Genomic DNA, 22174 nt, shown 5'->3' with positions numbered 1-22174 from the left:
TAAATCTCGTGTTTATTTTGTTTGGCAATTGTGTTATCTGGCAGGTAGGGGAGGCCACGTCAGCCTGCTGCACCACGATTCTGAGCCCATCTGCGCTAGCCTCTCTCTAAGGGCCGATGTAGTCACCTACTGTTACTTGACTAGCATATTCAGGCACTTCCACTGTTATATCTTCTCAGCCTCTGTTTTGGTAAGATTGACTTAAAGTGGAAATCTTTAGGAAATAGGATCAACATTCTCCTTTATACCATACCTATCTTCATGGCCATTGAGTAAAATCCCTTGAGCGCATAAATGCTTGTGAAAACGCCAAGGCCCTGCCTATGATGTAAAGTTTTGACATGGAAATGATATTTCCTTTAATTTTGCTTCCCAGAGATCAGTGAACACATGAAAAATTTTGAAAATTGTAATGCAAGCTCCCCAAAGAATCTTTACAAGGTTGTGCTTTATTTATTTTGGTGGCCACATAACAAAATCCTACGGACAATTTTTAAAGAAAACCTACTAAAATAATAAGAGCACTGAGGGGCAAACCATGTGAGCAGGGCCCCCAAAGACAGTTTATCCTACAAGTCTGTGGGGAGGGGAGAACAGGATCTGGGAAGTGCACACTCTGGTGCAGTACAGACCTCACCATAGGGAACTACTGTGCGGCTGAATGCCATATTTGTATAATGTGAATCCATTGGCCCATTTCCTCTCAGAATGGTGCTGCAGGCAGTGTGGGTGCTATTGTGGCTTTTGGCCATGCACTGGCTCTGCAGTTTGGGGCGTGGAGTATTCCTGTGCCTTCACACAGGGTTATCACCTGCTAGCCAGCTGTGTGCTGATTCCTGGGATACTGGCCTAAATGCAAAGGGTCTGTACTCTGGAATACACATACTGTACAAACAAACATAAACATTCTGATAGAGCAGATGAGTATTGCTTACATGTACTTACTTTTCACAATTGTACAGGTCACAGCAATAGCATGTATTGCTCTTTACTCTCAGCTGGCACTTGCTGTTTAAGGTGTAACACGTTACCTGGGAATAAGAGAAGGGACCATTCTTTAGTCTAAGTACTGTAGCTACAGGACCTGGCCACCATTTTGCAATTCATCCCACTGACCACATAGAAGTAACACATTTGGTTTACTCTCAGGTGCTTGTACTGGTACAAAAATTGTCTTTCACCCAAAGGGGAGGAAGCAAGCAAAGAGGCCACAGTAGGACTACAGCATTATACAATAACTGATAGGTATCTAAACATTCCTTTTGGATTGGAAACTGGAGAGTAACTGTACAAACGACCTGATGCCAGAGTGTCTTCAGCATTCAAACACATATAACTCCAGAAAAAGTTCTTGCATTTTTGTTTAAAGCACCATAAAAATACTGAAAATATTTTCCCCCAGAAGTTATAAGGCTTTGCTGTCATGAACTTGTTTGATCAAATCTGTTCACCATTTTTATTTTTTGTAATCTAAACGTGATATCATGGGCCTGATTCTCATTTACATTAAGACCCCCTTCTGCTGCCAGAGATATGAATAATAATATTCTCTAGTAAATTATATTAAGTCTTTCTGTCTACCTATTAGAACCCTCTGCATCTCCTGAAGTCTCACTCCTTCCCCCTTCAGCTTTTATTACACCAGAATAAAAAAAATTAGAACAAAAAACAAAATATAATAGGAAAAAAGTCCAAGCAATTAAGCAAATGAGTACCATTTCCAGCAAGCTCTGGAATACATTTGTGAGACTATGGACTCTAGAGAACAGACATATAAATGCAGACATATGCAAGTCACCCTCTATTCAGACAAGAGATCATTTTAATGACCCTTACAATGTAATATGCATACATCATTTCTATTTGACATAGCAGGCTCATTGTAATATTTTATAGGCAAGTTTCTTTTTGCGGTCTTTAGCTTTATTAATAGAATTTCAAAATATTGGAACTGCTGTCAGTGTTAAACTGGCTAATGGTATGGAAAATACAATATTGCTACCTTCTTTCTTAAAAGTATTCTGTGACCATTCAGAAAGGTTCTGTTTGTACCATGAAAAAAGCATTTACTAGTGAATGGAGCCTTTCTCCTCATGAAAGAGATGGTAGCAACATGCTTAGGAATAAATTGCTGCCTTTGAAAAGCACTTGTGAAATGACCTCTGTCACACATGCCCATCCAATAAGGTATTATTCCATGAGAGAATATGGTGACTCTGGAAGACATGAACAGCTCAAATTAAAAAAATCAGAGAAGATGGGGGAGGAAGAAAATGGAGAGGGCTTCACAAAGACTAAGGAGAGAACAAAGAAAGTCGGTGACAGAAACAGATGGAATTTGATGTTTTTCCCTCACAGTAAATGCAAGAATCTCTCTTAAATTGGTGCTAAGAGGAGGTCAAGGCACAACAGCCAAAACTTGAAAAAGGTTACTGAAGTGTGGTCACTGAAATGCAGATGTAGGACTTGATATGCAGAGCAAACACAAATGGTTTAGCACATGGTTTAGGATCTGATTCTACCACCCTAGCTCACATTAAGTAATATCTTACTCCTACTGAAACCAATGGATTTTGTGCAGGGCCCACAACTGATGAGGCTAGTGAAGAAAAGAAAAAGAAAAGCAGCGTGCCTTTGGCGTAGGCCAAGACACCATACAATGGATACAAGCGAACTGAGAGAACATCATAACATGATATAGGTCCCAGACTCAGCAAAGTACTTAAGCACATGCTTCACTTTAAGTATGAACCTACATCCCATTGAAGTCAATGAGTTTGCTCGATGAGTCCTGTCACAACCTGGCCTAGTCCCGCTTTGCGAGGACTGGTTTGTGTGGACCCAACCACTGGATCTCACATGCTGCTAAGCCACCTGAGTCTGGAAAGAGCTTGGTCACTGTTCCCACCTCTGGGTCTCTGGGACCCACTCCCAGGGGCAGACTTCATGGCTGCTCCCCTTCTTTGGGATGTGGGGTCCCACAGACTGTCTGCCTTAGACCCTGAAGCCAACGCCTCAGCCCTCTTGAGCCCCCTGCTCCCACATTTGCTTATACATTCCCCCTCAGAGTTCCACCTTCCTGTGGGCACTTTGAGGGTTTCAATTAACCCCTTCAGGAAAAATGTGGCAGGCAAGTATGGAATACAGGCTTAGCAAAGGAATTTCTTAACCACAGGACTTTACTCATAAGAAACCACTAGAGAATTAGAAATCTTTGCAAAATAATCGAAAGCCTGAGATCTGGTCAGCGTTTCAGGCAAGGGAGAGTCTCCCCTGCCTTTTCTCCCTTTCCAAGCTTGTTTTCTGGCACATGGTGATGGTCGGCCCTCCTGATCAAAGAAGCCCACCCTTGAATACAGTCTGTCCCTATTTTGCCCATGTGCTCCCAGCTGGGAAATTCTAGACCCTTCCCCCAGCCTGGCTTATGTGCAGAGTCCACTGTCCCATGAAGATGGTCTAGTAGTTGACAGACAATCAAAGGTTGATTGCTCTGTGCTAACTTAACTATCACACTCATTCAACCAGGTGTCAAGCCTCTTTGCTGGGTAAGATGTGTGTCTCGTATATATCACAATAACCCTCCCCTGGGCAAGGTATACATGTGTTCAGTCTGTAATACAAAATGGATGCTCTAATCCAAAGTGGAGGTTACACTATGAAATGAAGGTCACAATGAAGGTTACAATCCAAGATGGAAGCTGCAATGCATAAAGGAATTCACAATTTGATACAGCTATATCTTACTCCATCACAAGCCCACTGAGTTATGGTGTGTTTTGTTTACCTCTGTCTTTTTTACTTCAAGTCAATGGGACTTCAGTACGTGCATAAATGCTTTCCTGAACTGAAGGCATAAATCACCAAGGGCCTGATTCTGCTACACTTCCTCACACTGAATAGTAACTTACTTTACGAGGAGACCCACTAGTTTCAGTAACTACTGCAGTCTAATCAAGTGCCACTATACTGCATGACATGTGGCAGCATCTTACATCTATCTGTAAACTAAAGTTTGTGCAGAACTTAGCCACTTGCTTGTTACAGAGGGCATCTACCTGGCACCACATGACACGAGTGCTTTTGGATGTGTGCTGGCTACCTATTGGCAACTAGGTAAAATTTAAGCTGCTGGTTGGTTTTATCCTATCATATATGTTTGTGTTGGCCTGGGACCTATGTATCTCAAAGACTACCTCTCTCCTTATGCCATGCTGCCAGAGTCGAGATCAGGAGGGACTCCAGAGTTGATGCCCCATTTGTACAAGAGAGTTGTGGTACCTGGGAGGCCACTCTCTGCAATCACCCCGTGGCTTTGGGACTCACTCTTGGTTTGAAATTGTCCTAGTTTGTCAACATTCAAGGCATGCTGCAAGGCCTTTACAATTGCCCTGTCTGAAAGAGTTTGGGTGTATATTAGAGGAAGATATCAGCTTCTGTGTTATGATATATGCTAATTATTGGATGAGACGGTTACAGGAGTTGTCTATTTTAAAACTGCATTTCTAAAATGTGCTTGGAGTGCCAAGAACAGGCATTCCTTTTTATGAGAGTAGTGAATAAATCCAAACAAATAAATACTCAATGTGAGCAAAAGGGACAGAATCAGGCATTAAATCATGTGCCACTTGTGGTTATTCTGCATGTCAAGTCCCATTCCTTCATTTCAGAGACCAGATTATTATCTTTTTCATGTTTTGCCTGGTTGTGCCTCTCCATGCCCTCAACACCAATTTAAGAGATGTTCTCACATCAGAGTAATTGCAAGAAAATCAAATTCCATCTGTTTCTGCCAAAGGAAGAAAATGAAACGAGAAAACTCCACCAGTTATGTTTCATTTGCACGCTATCAATGGCTTTTCTAAGGAAACTTGTGCTCAGGAGAATTGCATCAAGCAAATAATCTGTCTTCTTGGTGAGAAATTTGCATGGAACATGGGTCATGCCAGCTGGTAACCAGTTGGCTAAAATAAAAAAAACAAAAGCTAAACTTGACAGCTGTGGATCAATATCTCTGGATTAGTGTACAGAAATCCAGATCAATTCAATTGGAAAAAACATGTCAGTGGACAACCAGACAAGAATTTATTACAAGGGCATTAAACTAAACATGCTATAAACCCATATTACTTTTTTTTGCCAGAAGAGGGCAAAGATCTCAAAGCTGCTCAAATTTATACATTCCTAGGAGCTCAAGACATTGGCTAATATCTCTGATGCTTTTTAGAATCAAGTGGTCTGCTTGAGAAAATCCACAGGGAAGCTTAATCAACTTCACTTTAGCAGAGAAATAGTTCTGTTTACTTGGTAGACATATCACTGGTATTTTTTATTTTGTGGGGAGAAGAGGGAATTAAAATTATGGGAAAAGATGCTGACACAGGTCCTATGTCTTATTTACATAGGTCAGCAAGAAGATCAGTAAAATATTCCTTTAATATATTTTCTTAAATAAACTACGGAATGCTCTGATTCCAACTGCATTACTCATTTACACTTGTAAAAGACTTGACTTGACTTGTCTAATATTATTAACAGTAACATTTCCCATAAGCTTATTCAGAGCTGTGGAAAGAACTGTGATTATGGATATCTGGCTTCCTATAAACCCTAGTACTGTGTCTATTTTCAGTTCTGCTCTGCTTTATTTCCTTCTTGCTACCACCAGTTTGGAATCCCACATTTGAGGGAAAAAACACAGAATGAATAGCAATACTAAGGAACATAGGTGGGAAAAAAACTAAGTCTAGATTTTTCAGGAGGCAATCTATTTGGGCACGGTTATTCTTCCTGCCATTTTAATATGGTTGAGATAATAAAGGGAAGCTGAATACAGAATATGGACATTCTTGGCTTATATTAGATGATTACAGTAGAGATTTGAAGTTTTCTGGCTAATGCAAATTTATTAATTTAGATATTTACTACAATAGTCCAGGCAGCAAAACCTCCTCAGAGGATTATGTAATAAAGATGGAATGGCTATACGTGATATAAATATTATAGTCAACTCAAAAAGATCTTCTGAGAAATAAATTATTGAGGGTGCTATTGGGGAAAAAAAAAGAACATTTGGGCTTCTAATGAACCCCTCAGAACATCACAAAGGAAATGAATGAGCTATGATATCGTTTTGTTTACCTCTGTCTGGTAGGCATCGTATAAGAATCCTATTCCACTTGAATAAAACTGACACCTTCTAGTGTACAAAGGTCTAGGGTCCTGCAAGGAGAAAAAATATTAATGAAAGTATCTAAGCCAGAATAACTGTGCCGTCATAATATCATCCCCCACTGCCAAAGGAACATGTTAGGTGACCAGTCAAAGTGCACTGCAATGCCGTCTGCTTTCCAATCTGTATTTGCTCAGAAATCTGTTGCAAAGGGTTACATTTCCCTTGCCTGCTCTACCTCTAGGCTGTGCACGGATAATTTATTTTTCTCTGACCCAATGGCCTCCTTTGACAGAACAGCATCTCAATCACTTAATACCTTTTTTTTCCTCCCTACTGCCTTCTTCCACACAGAGGTCAGATGAATAACATACTCTTCTGAGAACAGTATGGCCACTATTTTCCCACGTATAAAATCTAATCCAATTAATTTTAGAATTAACAAAGTATTTGGTAGTTTATTTTAAAATACAATGCCTTACTTTTAAAGATTTTAAGAGTCTTTTGCCATAGAGAAAACAGAGAAAATAAAATAGGATCTTTAAATATACCACTCAATTTTTCATACTATGGGACCCCAAAGCACTAACTCTTCTCATAAACTAACTAACTAACTAAATAAATTGAAGAAAAGACAGTAGTGATATGAAGGAGAAAATCTAGAGCTGAGCTCATAATTCACAGTGAATAAATATTTGCCTCTTTTTCTGTTCATGAATATCTGCAAAATGATTGTGATTTTCTCAAATATATTCACTACAAAAATTTACAACATTTTCTTGATGCAAAAATCTCCTCAGTGATAACACAAAGGGAAAGCCTCAGAGGAATATCCACCGGCTGGCAGGGAGGGGCATGCTTTCAAGCAGCAAATGACCACTTGAAGGCTACTGATGTATGCCATTGCTAAATTCAGGACTATGAGTGGGATCCACAAAAGTACTAGGCACCTAAATCCCATTTTAGGCACCACTGCAAGCCACAAAACACCTGTTCAGCTGCCATCTAACCCTGTGGGTGCCTAAAGTCCTTCAGCACCTACGTTTTTGCAATACAAGTTCCCTACTGCCTATATTTCTGCCTCTGAGCATGTACTCTGTTGCCTTCCTCGAGGTGTCCAGGCACCCATCTCCTGCCTCTGACCCAGAGCGATACGCACATTGGGGAAGATAGGTGTTTGGCCACCTAAATGGCACGTGGGGCCCACTCCGGTAGGTATGCTCAGAGGCTGCCTATCAGACTGGGCCCCTTGGTGAGTTCACACAAAATAGCTCAGAGGAGGACAACTTCCCTTATAACCTGTAGCCCAATGGTTAGAGTACTCATGTGGGGATGTGGGAGAGCCCCAATTCAAGCCCCTCCGCCTGATGAGGAGAAATGAGTTGAACAGGGATCTGCTACCCCTCAGGTGAGTGCTGAGACCACTGGGATATAGAGTCATTCAAACACTATCTCTGGCCTATTTAATTATATAATTGAAGTGGAACAGCTTCTACAGGAGAGATTGAGGAAGCCCCGCCTCTGACTATCCCATAGCCTAGTGGTTAGATCATTCACCTGCGAGCTGGCTGATTCCTGTTCAAATCCATCTTCTATTCATCAGGCAGAAGGGGTACTTGAGCCCGGGGTCTCCTACATCCCAGGTGAGTATCTGAACCACCAGGCTAAAGGTTTTCAGAGGGGCCCTCCTCCCCCTGCTTTGTGTAGAATTAGCAAGACTTTGAGCACACCTACTGGACTGGGCCCTGCACATGACTTAGGCAGCTGAATGCCTGACTTCCCCTGGTGTGGGACTCACAAGCAGAAATAAGTTCTTCCCTCCAGCCTGGACTGAGGTGCCAAACTCCAAGAGGGGCGCTCGCTGTTCAGGACACACCCCTCTTGTTGACATCTTTCATTGGATAGCTTAGGCAGCTCCTGCCTAGAGTGCTGCTGTGTGGATCCCATTCTAAGGCCCCTCTCTCTCCCCCCATTCATGGTATGGGGAGCCTCCATGCCAAACTCAGGCTTTGTGGATCACAGCGTTGTTCCTGTGAGGTTTCTAGGCACCTAAAAGCTAGGCATTGTGACAATGAGTGTTGTAATCCCTAAATCCCTTTTGTGGATTGTGTGTGCAGGGGAGGGATTTATTGACTGCACAGATCTCTCTTACCAGTTGTATTTCACAAAGCAAAGCAGAGTGTGGGAGGAGTAGGTCTGAATGAAGCTGGCACACACAAAAAATTCCAGCATTTTGCCATGCAGGTTTTTAAATATGTTGCTGAACCCTAGTCCAGACAACTGAAAAGCTCTGAGACAGCTTTATCACAGAGAGAAAAGCAACAGCACCTCAAGTAAAGGGGTGTGAACACCATTATCCACCCAAACCCTCTTTTCCTGCAAATGTACAGGCAAAGGACTCGTAACCCATTAGAGGAAACTCAACCCTCCCTCACCTGTCCTTTACTGTAGCAGCTTTGGTTTCAAAACCTGTTGAAACCAGGTGTAAACTGGCAGCTGAAGCTAGGGCTGTGCTAGTTAAGATCTGCTCTCATTATTTTATAATGAACTGCATAAATCTATAAAACCCAACAAGGCAATCAGAGAAAATGCAGAGCCCTGCAGGAACCAGACAGGTAGATTAATACAGCTCATTCGTCATGTTACTTGCTTTGACCTTCTGATTACCCTGACAAACTAAAGTAATAGCTTGAAGACAACTGGCCTAAGGGTTGGGTGAAGCCTAACATTGCATCCAATAATATTTGTTTATACCACACAAGTAGAGAATGAATCGCTTCAATAACTCCTACTCTTTGGAGGAACAGGAAATACCAGAGTGATGGAAATAACATGTTGTTTCTAGTATTTGTAAAACTTGAAGGGTATTTTTCTACTCTGGGAAAACACTGGGCTTTAGCAGTAACTTCTTTCACTGCTTGGGGGTGGGAGGGGGGGGGAGAGAGAGAGAGAGAGGACTAGTGAGCAGAGCTGAAAAGGAGCACAACACCAAGAGAAATGACGCTTGCTCCCAATATAGACATCGGTAACTTAATTAAAAATTGCCATTCATTATGTCCACAGCAGAAGCAAGCTTCATATGTGATAATGGAAGTGCTGGAGGTAATCTTTCTTTGTGCTAATATCCTGCACTGTCAGAAGGCTTCCAAGAGATGCTCAGTGCTAATGTTGTCAAACACAGCTGATCTTACATATTTTTAGAGGAAGTGAGAGAATTCCCCCTTTTCCAGCACCAAACATAGGAAGAGGCCTCTGACTCTATTCTCCCAGGTCACATGATGTTCCTACCCTTTACGTCTCTTTCCTATTTAACAACAAACAAATTATTGCTAATCTCCTCCCTATTGCTTTGGCCATGGGGGGGGCACTTGATGTGACCACACTGCTTGGTTGTGCCGGTGAGGAGCAGAAGGGGGGTGATTAACCAAACTGTTCAAAATAATCATTGTTTTACTGGAATGTTGTGTGGGGGAAACGATCAGGCCTTTGACTTGTAGTGACCACTGTAAGTACAATTAATTCATTTGGTGCAACAGTATGGTAACCCCATATGTTTTTGTATGCAGCTAATTTTGAAAATGAAGTCATCTGAATATAGAGGGCAAATTTTCTGATCATAATCAATGCCTCTCAATGTGTACATTAGCCTAAATTTAGTTGCTGAACTACGTTTTTATTTGGGGGATGGGTTCAGATTTAACAGCTCAATGACCCACAACGATACTAAAGATTATTTAATATTTAATTTATTCAGATACCCAAATAAATCAATAAACCAGGGATGCAGTCATCAAGGTTTGATTGCGCAGTATATTAAGGCTGCTGAAAAGTAAAATCAAAAAGAACCATGATTTAACTTTTTTTTTTTCTTTTACTTGCTCATATACAATGCGGTCTGCCTGAAGATTAAGAGGCACATAGAATATAACCACAGAGACATTAAAAAGTGTTTAAAAATTATCCTACAGTATGTCATACTTTATTAACGCTTAAATGATTTTATTACTCCATGTAATGACAAAGGAAAATGAACCATGTTTTAAAGCCGTGAAAGTATTCCTGCTGGACTGCTCATAAAATGCTGTCTGACTTCTTTATATTGCTATCTGCAGACTGCATATGCATATGAGATAACTACCACTCCTTGACACTAATATGTATAGCAACACTTGCAGAAATACAGTATGTGTACTCTTATACTCTAATACGGATTATTTAACTTATTAACATTAACTCTAACATTTCCCACCAAGAATATCCTGTTGTTACATGCCCAAAATAGTACTGAAGACAAATTAAAGAGGTTCTATTAAAATCACCTTAAAACAGACTGATGTCATTTTTAGTGTGTGCACATTATAGACACGCAGTAAAAATGCCATTGGCATATTATAAAAAGACATTCTTTAATTTACCCACAGAGAGATGAAGAGATGGCTAGGGCAGCTAGATGCTATGGTGATACAAATAACAACATGTATATTTAGCATGAGCTAAGAACTTCTCTTTTCCAGTCCCCTGGAGTACTGGGGAAAATGACAATTTTTCTTAAAAATGAATTCATTGTGGCACATAACTAAATTGCTAGACAAAATTCAGCTTCATTTTGTAAGTAAATCAGGGTTTCACCTGTGCACTCCTCAGCAGGTCTATGACTAGTGGTGCTTTCCAGTCTTCCCACTCTGAACCATCTCCTGTTAAAAGGGCATTACCCCAACAATGTTGTTTGCTGTTTGAAAAGCAGCGGGGAGGGAAAGAATAGCACTGTGTGTGTACCCTATTACATGATCCTGCAAAGATGGAATGACGCAGTTCGCTATGGGGCCTGATCCTGCAAGGTGCTGAGCGTATTTACATTCCCGCTGATATTATTTTCAACACAGGGCACTCAGAGTGAAATCCTTGCCCCAGGGAAGTCAAGAGGAGTTTTGTCACTGAGCTCAGTGGGACGAGATTTTGCCTTAGCACTTTACAAGATGAGGCAGCTGAAAAGCACCTGTGAACTTCTGGGGTTTCACTGGCCTGGATCCTGCAGGGACCTCTTAGGATTTACATTTTAGGCCGAGATTTCCATAACCATATAATGGATTTGGATGCTCAATTCCTATTAATTTCTGCCAAATCACATAAGTCTCAGCCTTTGTGAACAATAATTTCAGACACAAAGGGACTGAACTGTAGCCCTCTTCCATCTTGGTTTTGGAGTTTGGCGCACATATTAGGACATAGGTCTGACAAACAGAAGGCTCGGAGAGGAGAGTTAACCCCAGAAAGAGAAGATTCTGGCCCAAGTGCATAGGGTTCTGGTTTGGTTGATCTGCTGTTTTTAAAAGCACATGGCACAAAACCCACATTCTCCTAGATGCTGGCAGCCTCCCATTGCAATTTTTGAAGGATAAAATAGCCTTTGAACAACATCTCCAGCAGATTTGGCACAGCTGGTTTTTGGGTTTGTTTGTTTTTTTAGCTCAGGTATGGAATGCAGGTTTTCTTATCCCAATTTTTGTTTCCTTAGGGAAAAAACATATATATAGTAGATAATACAAAGAATATTCCATGTTCTCTCCATCTGAGCCCCATCTTACAGTTTCTGAAGGCTGTAACAAGCATAAACCTTCGTAAGTAATGCTTATGCAGCATGTTGCAGATGAGAAACATTATTAATTAAAATAATTATACACTAAGTTCTACTTTTTATTTTTCTATTTTTTTTATCCTTCAATACTGGATTAATGGCTATAGAAGCTCTCATTTGTTTCTTGCTGATAAGTTAGGTCTTTGCACTGAGTACTTCTTGAGTTTAGTTGTGAGCTCATTACAGATAGTAGCCAAGATTTTTCAAGATGATCTAAATCTAAAACCACACATGATAAGACAAGACTTCTCCAGAGATAGTTTTCCTGTGTAACAACTAAACTCTGGTTCCAAAACACATATCTGTATGTTTCTAGTTATTCTAATTCTCTTTAAGATCAGGCTATCCGTTGCCTTTTTGGAAACGGACATGCAAATGCACAGCTGTATGTTACCTCATCATTACTGCAGCAGGGCAAATGTAAGTGTGAATTCCAAAATCATCTGTCTGCCAACCAAAATGGGCAGGATGCTTTTGTGTTCAGTTACTATAAAAACTACATTAATATGAAGGGAAGTGTTCTGGAGCTGCTGCCAGTCCTAAATCTCTCTGATCAAAAACTGTTTCTTTAGCAAGAGGACATTAAATCATTTGGACAAAGCTCAAAGGAAGATGTGTGGCTGCTAAGTAAAGTAACTTCTAGAAAATCCCAGTGACTTATGAATGATCAATTCCCTAATTTTTCTGGATTCATATATAAATAAAAATCTTGTGTTTTTTAAAATGTTACAAGAAACTTCTCTTCCCTATGACCAGCAGGACATTAATGAATATCTGGGTTGAATATGTAGGGTAGAATTTTCAGTGTTGTTGTAAAGAGGGTATAATTCATAGGAATAGAATATTCTACCCCCCCTTTGTACACCTAGCCCCAGCAACCACTAATTTAAGCATAAAATTGTACATTGTGGAACCATGAACAAGTTGTTCTCTCTGACAGTTATTTTCAGTTTCCACTTCCTGAAGTTCTGTGTAGAGGTGTACAAAATTCAGTCTGCAGTTTGCAATTTTTTTCAGTAAAAACAGACCCTTTCATGTACTCTTGTAAAAAAAATTATTTTGCATAATTTCACCACTGGGGAAATAAGTCATACTGTGAACCCCTGAACTCTCCCTCCCATTCCATGCCACCAGAACGTTATAGGATTTAGCCCTTGTAGGGCCCAAGAAAATAAAATACACAACAAACAACAATAGCGGTCGCTCATCTTCTAGAAAGAAACCTTGGCCGCCTGGTGGATTAACAGAAAGAATGCCCTGCCAGTAATAGAATCCTAGCACTGGAAGGGACCTCCAGAGGTCTTCTAGTCCAGTCCCCTGCCCTCAAGGCATGACTAAGTATTATCTAGACCATCCCCGACAGGTGTCTGTCCAACCTGCTCTGAAAATGGTAGTGCAGAAAACTATATTTTCAAATGTACTATTAACTTGTAGTAGCAACCATGGGTGCTGCTACAACTGAACTTTATTTAAATAAACAAATGAAATCAAATTAACCAAGTAACCATTTTACATAGCATTTAAAAATAGGGTTGTGTTACTCTAAAATATTGTTGCAGTTTCAATACTAGGCAGAGCATGTTTGCCCTCTAGAGGAAAATATATGCATCATCTCCAGTACAGTAAAGTTCAACCAAAGGTTAGAAGCCACAGAATATTAACTCTGGGCTTTTCTTTCTGTTCATGCTCCCCTTCATTTTGTGCCATACTGGGGACTAACTAAGTTAGTGAGTGAGGGAAACGTCTCAAAAAGAGGTTGTCACGACATAATCCCACTTCTCACCTAATCCCACAGAACCATTTCGCCTTGAGCTCTGTGCATTAGCTGAGAAGCAGCTTCTCTGTGGGTCATACTCACTTTACCCCAATGGTTTTCCAGGCAGGAATCCATGTGGCAGTTAACACTGGTTGAACCACCATCATGTCTCCTTCATGCCCCTCAAAAAGTAGGCAAGGTGCAAGTCTAGGGGAGGGTGGAAACAGAGGAACAGGGCTGTCTCTTCTTACTGATGTCCCAGAATCCATGATTTGCATCCATAATTCTCTGCAGAGTCAGCAGCCTGGCATTTATTGGTACAGTAATGGGGGGGGGGCATAAAAATGACATGAAGCCACCTTTATTTTGCTTCTCCCTAGAGCTGTTAGGAAAAAAAATAATTTCTTAAAATGTCAATGAAAACTTTTTACAATATAAACCCCCCCCCCCTTTTCTTTTTAATTTGCTGATTTTGGCCAGCTTAAAGGGTCAACATTTTTTAAAAATGTGAATTTTTGCTGAACATTTTTTTAAAGATTTCCATGATATTTTTGCTGCATTTTTTTTTTTAAAGTCGGCTCTGTTTTTCCCTCCCCATTCCCAGTCTTGGTCTGCACAGACCAGAGGATCTAGCCCTTTTACTTTGCGTTAGATGCAAATGCAAATTAAAACTGAAGTGTCATGCAAGGATTCTGCACCTGTTGTGAAGGAGGCTCTCTGTAGAACTGCATCCAGTAGCTACTAGCAAATGGCAGAGAAAGAAGAGATAGATAGAACACCAACAACATAGCGGAGGGAAGAATGAAGATACTGCTAATAAAAATGCTGTTGATTTTCAAAAGTGATGAGTACCAGCACCTCCTTTTGACTCCAGCAGAAGGTGGGACTGCTCAGACCAAAAGCGTATAGTGTGTTAAAGTGCACACACATATGCACTGCATGTTATTGTTTAAATTGGTCAATGAAGATGAACAATTTAATGCAAATTACTTCCACAACATTCTTTTAAATGGAAGCAAAAGCCTGGAAGAAATGTTTAATCAAACAGTCAACCCCAAGTCCATTCCAACACTCTTAAAATACTGTGCACTCACTCTCTTTAAGTGCCAAATGATTAGAAAGCACTTAAAAGATTATTTAATAGTCTAAAGTGTCAAGAGAAGAGAAGGACCCAGCCTGTCAAGTTAAATAGGAATTGTAAAAAGAGGCCCTTGAAAGTGCAGCATGGAAGATGAATCATTCCTAGGAATGATGGGGAAATAAATCTATTTTATGAGGAAATGAGGTTACTAAAACCACAGCATTGGTTCTGCTTTCAGCACTGCAACTAGTCCAGTTCAGAATAGCAAAAATGACAGGCTCGCTTTTTCGAATGTAGTACAGGCACCAACACGTATAGTGGTATGCGATGGGCAGAGAAGCACAATAAAGTACTTAAATATATTGTGATGGTTTCTGAATCTCTTGTAAGTTAAAATGAAACCCACACACTCACACTGTTCCTCTCCTACCTCTCTATCTACCCATCTATCTTACCTCCATCACTATAGTACCAGAGTGCCTCTGTAGTAAAAGGTGGCCTTTTAATAGGTCAATCTCTACCCTCAGATGCGTGCAGTATCAGACTAGAAAAATCTGTTACTTATGAGAGTGAGAAGCATAGGTGGTCCCATGAGTAGCAGGAAAGTTTCAGAAAATGGCTTGCCAATAGAATCTCACTCATTGTTTAGAAATCAGACCTTTCCTATTCCCTTTTCTATTTTAAGAGATATAACGTGTGGGGAAAGTTTTGCAATACGTCTCAAGACAGCACGTGCTCAGTTTTAATTCCAAAGGGGTAGGGAATCTTATTATTGTGCTAATGATCAGCCTCTCTCAACTGATCAATATCATGTTTACATTTTTTTGCACAAATATTGGTCAAACAGATTGAAAAATTTAGGCCCTGATTCTAAGGCTCTTTGCAGCACCTTTGCAATGACTTAGCTTTGGGGTTACTCTGATTGATGCCTTTGGGGGGGCCCGTCCTATGCACAGCAGCAGGATTTTGGGAATGCAAATATATGCTGTATGCTGTTTTTGCACACACCCCTTTGCTGACCTCCACCCAGCCTGTGCAGTACACTCCTTAACCATAGCCAGAGACTGGCCCATAACTTTGTAGCCTGTCAGCAGAGATAACATTGACAAGCAGGGCAAAATATGAAGAAAAAGTTTTGGGGAACAAGAACAGAGGCCTGTGGGATACTAATTTAGAGAAAAAAGAATTACTATCCTTGAGTAACCTGAGAGAGTAGTCATGTTAAGTAGGGAAGAAAACCATTGCACTGTGGAGTTAGCAAGATGTAGGTGCCCAGGCAATGAAGGAGAAGAGTGATGCTCAGACTCAAAAGCAACTGATATGTCAGGTAGGGTAAGAACAGCAGTGAGAACTTTGGTATTAGCCAGAATAAAATAATAACTAGAGAGAGAGCTGGTAGAATGGCCAGAACAAAAACAAGGTATGAGTTATCAGAGAAGTTAATTTTTCCTCTCACACCCAGCCTTACTCTGTTTTTTTTCTCCCTTTGGGCAGATTTTTCACAATTATTTTCTTTCAAACTTCTCCACACAATCCTAGTGACCTTATCCTTTAATGTTCATGGACTTCCACACTTTCCTTTCAGTTGCATATTTCACTTTCAGGGCTTTTGGTTTTGTAGCATCACAGTGTCCCAATTTATTGTCAGTCACAAACACACAGCCAGTTCATTGGGTATTTTGTGCTTTTAGAGAATAGGAGAACATAAAAATAACAGAGACAGAGTTCAGTCCAAATAACTGCACTTTTACCAGCTATGGACCATAATTTCCCCTCCCAGAGACAAATCCCTGGGAAAGAAAAAAGAATTCAGAACGTTCATCATAGAACTCATCATGATCACCTTGTGCTCCTGAAGGGACAGGAAATTATATCCCAGTGAAGGAGGCAAGGACATAACCTGTAAGAAACCTTGCCAAGTAGTAGCAGAGCTAGGCTTTGCAACTGGGGGGGTGGGGAGTGGGTGTGTGTGATGTATGGTGGTGCCATCTCAGAAACATAAGAACGGCCATACTGGGTCAGACCAAAGGTCTATCTAGCCCAGTGTCCTGTCTTCCGACAGTGGCCAATGCCACCAGGTGCCCCAGAGGGAATGAAAACAGCAGGGCATTTTACTGAGTGATCCATCCCTTGTCATCTAGTCCCAGTATCTGGCAGTCAGAGGTTAAGGGACACCCAGAGCATGGGGTTGCATCCCTGTCCATCTTAGCTAATAGCCATTGATGGACCTATCCTCTGTGAACTTATTTAATTTCTTTTTTTAACCCAGTTATACTTCTGGCCTTCACAACATCCCCAGCAATGAATTTTACAGGTTGATTGTTTATTGTGTGAAGAATTATTTCCTTATGTTAGTTTTATACCTGCTGCCTATTAATTTAATTGAGTGATCTCTGGATCTTGTGTTATGTGAAAGGGTAAATAACACTCCCTTATTTACTTTCTCCAAACCACTCATTTTATAGACCTCTATCATGTCCCCCATTAAGTCCTCTCTTTTCTAAGCTCAATAGTCCCAGTCTTTTAAATCTCTCTTCATACAGAAGCTGTTCCATACTCCCAATCATTTTTGTTTCCCTTCTCTGTGCTTCTTCCAATTCTAATATATCTTTTCAGAGGTGGGGCCAATTACTCTATTGGTTTGTTAATTTCATACATTATCATGCCTGTGTATTTTACATGTTATTATGCCTGCTGCACCCTCCACACCAGCATTGCCACTCTAATCCCAGCCTGGTATGGAGGGGAGGTCCTAGAAGAGGGTTGGGGCTGGAGAGCGAGCTCACCCAATGACGGCTCCCACAGGCGCTGGCTTCCTCAGCGCCTAGGGAGTGCTCAAACCCCGGCTCTGCCATTGAAAGTCTGGTCCGTGGCGCAGTGGGGCTAAGGCAGGCTCCCTGCCTGCTCTGGCTCCGCGTGGCTCCTGGAAGCAGCCAGTGTGTCCAGCCCATAGGTGCATGGACCTGTGCACTGTGCACTCTCTGTGCACTGCCCGCCCCCGAGTGCCAGCTCCACAGCTCCTATTGGCCAGGAACCGTGGCCAATAGGAGCTGCAGAACGCGGCGCCGGCAGGGGTGGGCAGTGTGTACCACACAGAGCCGCCTGGTTGCACCTCCAGCTAGGGCCAGGACATGCTGGTCTCTTCAGGCTGGGAGCCTGCCCACAGTGCTGGGAGCCTGCCTTAGCCCCGCTGCACCGCTGACCGGGAGCTGCCTGAGGAAAGTGCCGCCTGGCTGGAACCCTTGCCCTGAACCCCCTGCCCCAGGTCAGAAGCCCCTCCTGTACCCTAACTCCTTCCGTGAGGATCCTCATGGAGCCAGAGCTGCCACATTTCCGGCTGCTTTGCACTGCCATGGTAGTCGCCAGGATCTTCCCCCAAACGTGCATATGTGTATCAGCTGGTCCAGTCCTCTCAAGAGACCTCAAAACAACATGTGGCCAGATTCTGACCAGCGTGAAGCCTAGGGAGACTCTTACCCGGATACAGAGTGTCGGGGAGGCAGAGGGAGCTTGCAGAGACTGCCCCCAACCCTTAATACAGCGCATTCCCCTACTGCCTGCATTCAGGGGGGCCTCTGCTAAATGCAGGGATGTCAGGGAGTCTAGAGGGAAAGTGCAATGGAGCTACTTTTTCTCCTCCAGTTTGGCTACTAATGCTGCCAATTGTGTTACCTTCCACATTGCACAGCAACAGGCAGCTCTGGCTTCTTAGCCCTGGTCTACACGACAAACTTATGTCATTATAACTACGTTGCTCGGGGGTGTGAAAAACCCCTGAGAGACACAGTTATACCACATAACCCCCAGTGCAGACAGCCCCATGTTGACGGGACGGCTTCACCCATCAACATAGCAACCGCCTCTTGGGGAGATGGGGGTACCTACACTGACGGGCGAAGCTCTCCTGACAGCGTCGGATGAGTCTTCACTAAACACTCCAGTGGTGCAGCTGTGTCACTGCAGCACTGTAAGTGTAGACAAGCCCTCAGGGTTGCACTGGAAATACTGTTTTTAATTTTCTGAGCATTAGCACCTAGATATTCTAGTCAGGGGAAGGAGAGGGGGGCCTTAGAACTGCCAATAATAAATAATAATTTTGTATATTTGAGCTCTTTACTTTGGCTTTAGTGTAGTATTTTAACTAAACAGTTGATTGATATTACTCAGAGCTGTGATTTTAGTTGTTGCTTCATGCAATTATACATTTAATTGCTTATTATATTTGATTACTTACTTTGCTTGATTATAGGGTTCACTCTGTGAACTGACTGCTGTGTCTTGATTATAACTTCATTGTGTCATTTGAGCAATCACCCAATCACATGAACTACTCAAACTATTTAATCTATTGCTGGCAACATAACACAGAGCTATATTAAGTAAAAAAACACAAAAACCTCCTCCTAATACTACAATAACTCAGTCTTTAAAAACAAAAATCAGGAAAATCAAAGTTATGGTTGTTGTGGGAACCACAACTCTGGAAGTTCCTAACTTTGATATTTTAATCATATAAAACTTCTTGTTGCATTAAGGTAGGTTTTTTACATTTATAATTCCTTTTTGCTTTTATTTCACGTTAAAGAAAAGGAAAGAGGAAGATACGAGTGCAGTGGTGGGAAACCTGCAGACCATGGCCCGTCAGGGTAATCTGCTGGCTGTCCACGAGACAGTTTGTTTACATTGACCATCTACAGGCACTGCCGCCCGCAGCTCCAAGTGGCTGCAGTTCGCCGTTCCCGGCCAATGGGAGCTGCAGGAAGCTGCGAGCCACAGGAACGTGCTGGCCGGCATTTCCCACAGTTCCATTTGCTGGGAACAGCAAATCATGGCCACTGTCTTGCGGCCGACCAGTGGATTACCCTGACGGGCTGCATGCAGCCTGTGGGCCACAGGCTGCTCACCACTGCACTAGTGAGTGCATTTACTTGAATGATCATATATCCAAATAAAATGCTCCAAGTCCCCCCTTATTATTTTATAGGGCCTGTAAATGTGCAAGGTGCTTAGAAAACAAATGGAAGCCGGGTGCCTGCTCCAAGACACACTCAATCAAAGGCCCGGATCTTGCAAACGTATCCACATTTGAGGTAAACCCTCAAATTCACAGAGTGCCGCAATGAAGTCAATAGGTCTCAGTAGTAAGGGTGAAAGGATCTGCCTACATGGATGGGATTGCAAGACTAGGGCCTGAACATAGCCCAACAGACAAGCAAGAAGACAATATACATCGAAGCTGAAGGAGGAAGGATGTGGGTTTTACAAGTAGGGAAGGGAAGTGGGGGAATAGTCAGGATGGGAAATAGATAATTCTCCATCTCTTGATGTCTTTAAATCATAACTGAATGCCTTTCTGGAAGATGTGCTTTAGCCAAACACAAGTTATGCTTTAGTAAAAGACTAGTTATTGTGCTCCATATAGTGTGAACAGGGTGAAGTTACTGGCCTGTGATATACTTGAGGTCATACCAGATGATCTAATGGTCCCTTCTGGCCTTAACTCTATGAATCCATGTTACCATGAATTAAGATGGCCCAAATTGAGTAATCAGTTCATCAATTCATATGTGTGTCTTGATTGTTCAGATGTTGTGAGTTTTTTCCTGTCTCCTCAGAATCATCACTGCACATTTCAAAGTTCAAGTACATCTCAGAAGTTCATGAATATTTAAATATACCATGTCAATGCTCAACAATAAGCACCCGTGGGCTGGTGTGTGGGTGCATCTACATAACTGCACCACGACACACACAAACCAGTAAGGAAAATGTATCATGCATAATCAGTATACTATTTTCATTAATTTATGCCGCCTTCATTTTGTACTTAACTTTTCTAAACTTGGCAAAGCATATATTTCTCAATGAAGACTAAATACATGACAAATATGAACATTTAAAATAAATATATGTTGAAGTTACTCAAGTACCAAAAAACAAAGTGGAAAATTTGTTTAAAGGATGAATTTTGAAGGAAGCTGCCCTCCCTCCAACCCCTCTCCTTCCCTCCCGTGCAGAGCATTCCCCCCCACCCCTTCTCCTTCCCTCCTCCCTCTCGCACAGAGCTGCCTCCCGCCCACACCTCTCCTTCCCCCCCCCATGTGGAGCTGCCCCCTCCTAGCCCCTTTCCTTCCCCGCATTTTACACGAGTATAGTGAAACACACAGAGGTTAAGCGAATTGCCTACAGTCAAGCACAAAGTGAATCAAGTATCACTGCTAGTTAGAGAACTCAAGAGTCCTGACTCCCAGTCTCCAACACTTACCAAAAGACAATACTGTTTTAATAATAAACCTCATGTCTCAGCTATTACAATATTTGGCACTTAGGCAGAGTTCTCTAGCATAATGCTGTATTATGTGAACAGCTGCAGCTGTCCACACTCACCTAAAACTACAGGCTCCAAAACTACTGTCACAAGTATCAGCAGGGTTATTAATTCATAAGAACGGCCATACTGGGTCAGACCAAAGGTCTATCTAGCCCAGTATCCTGTCTTCCAGCAGTGGCCAATGCCAGGTACCCCAAAGGGAATGAACAGAAGAGGTAATCATCATCAAGTGATCCATCCCGGTCACCCATTCCCACCTTCTGGCAAACAGAGCCTTGGGACATCATACCCTGCCCATCCTGGCTAATAGCCATGGCTGTACCTATCCTCCATAAACTTATCTAGTTATTTTTTGAACCCTGTTATAATCTTGGCCTTCAAAACCAAACAATTTATTGACAAGATGACAACTTTAATATAGCCACATTTTTAGTGCATTGAACCATTTACTTTCATTCATAACTATTTCCATGCTGCCACTATTTTATATTAGTGTTTGATTCTTTAACATATAAAGAGACAAGGCTCCCGCCCTGAGCAGCTTACAATCCTGTATTTTTCCAATAAATATGTAGCTTATATTTAGTGGTTTTAAACTTCAAGCTGCTTTACAAAAGCTAAATAATTAATCCTTACTCCCTGGTGGGAGGTAAGTAAAAATCATTTAATGATGTGGAAACTCAGGCAATGCAAAGTTATGCAATCAGCAAACATCACCTAGCGAGGAAGAGAACTCATTTTCCTGGCTCCACAGCCTGTGCGCAGACACTCTGACTACATCAGCTTCTCAAACCACTTAAAAAGGAACATTTATATATTGTTTCTAAGTTACACAGGAATAATTGAAGTATTTTAAATCGTTACATGTTTTTCTTTATTAAACCTGTTGCAATAAGATAGGGAGATCTAACTAATTTAAAACAATAAAGGCAGTAAAATAAAGTTCACCAACTATACACGATTCCTTTGTTGTCTTCAATAAATAGTTGGTTTTCCCCCATAGCTATTTTTTTAAAAAGACTTTTCCGGCCAGCCCAGTACATTATATATAAGCTATCTAGGCTTTTCTCTTCTCCCCTCTCACGCTCATTCATTCCTTCCCTATTTGAATGGGCCTTTTAGACAGCCAAAATTCCCCCTCTCTTTTGAATATATATACACACACTGCTCCTTTGCTCCCTGTATTTGTAAACAGACCTTCC

The 22174-nt window shown here is 41.6% G+C and overlaps 1 protein-coding gene across 5 annotated transcripts in view; it reads right to left on the bottom strand.

The window, feature by feature from the left end:
- The window catches only part of TMEM255B (transmembrane protein 255B), a 110424-nt gene that overhangs the window by 27320 nt on the left and 60930 nt on the right, over positions 1 to 22174 (bottom strand). For 4 of the 5 annotated variants that reach the window (XR_014713640.1, XM_084643805.1, XM_084643807.1 and 1 more), the window contains exons 5-6: positions 6139 to 6219; positions 946 to 1031 (exon numbers count right to left, since the gene is read on the bottom strand). Coding sequence is in view for 4 of the 5 variants with exons in the window: in XM_084643805.1 (XP_084499931.1) it covers positions 946 to 1031; positions 6139 to 6219 (167 nt within the window). In the remaining variant the exon portion in view is untranslated. The remainder of the gene's footprint in view (positions 1 to 945; positions 1032 to 6138; positions 6220 to 22174) is intronic. The other variant, XM_084643806.1, reaches the window with a different exon arrangement.

This window comes from Lepidochelys olivacea (assembly GCF_965140295.1).
Source record: "Lepidochelys olivacea isolate rLepOli2 genome assembly, chromosome: 1".
In the NCBI taxonomy this organism is placed as follows: domain Eukaryota; kingdom Metazoa; phylum Chordata; order Testudines; family Cheloniidae; genus Lepidochelys; species Lepidochelys olivacea.
This window is presented reverse-complemented; position numbering and strand designations above follow the sequence as displayed.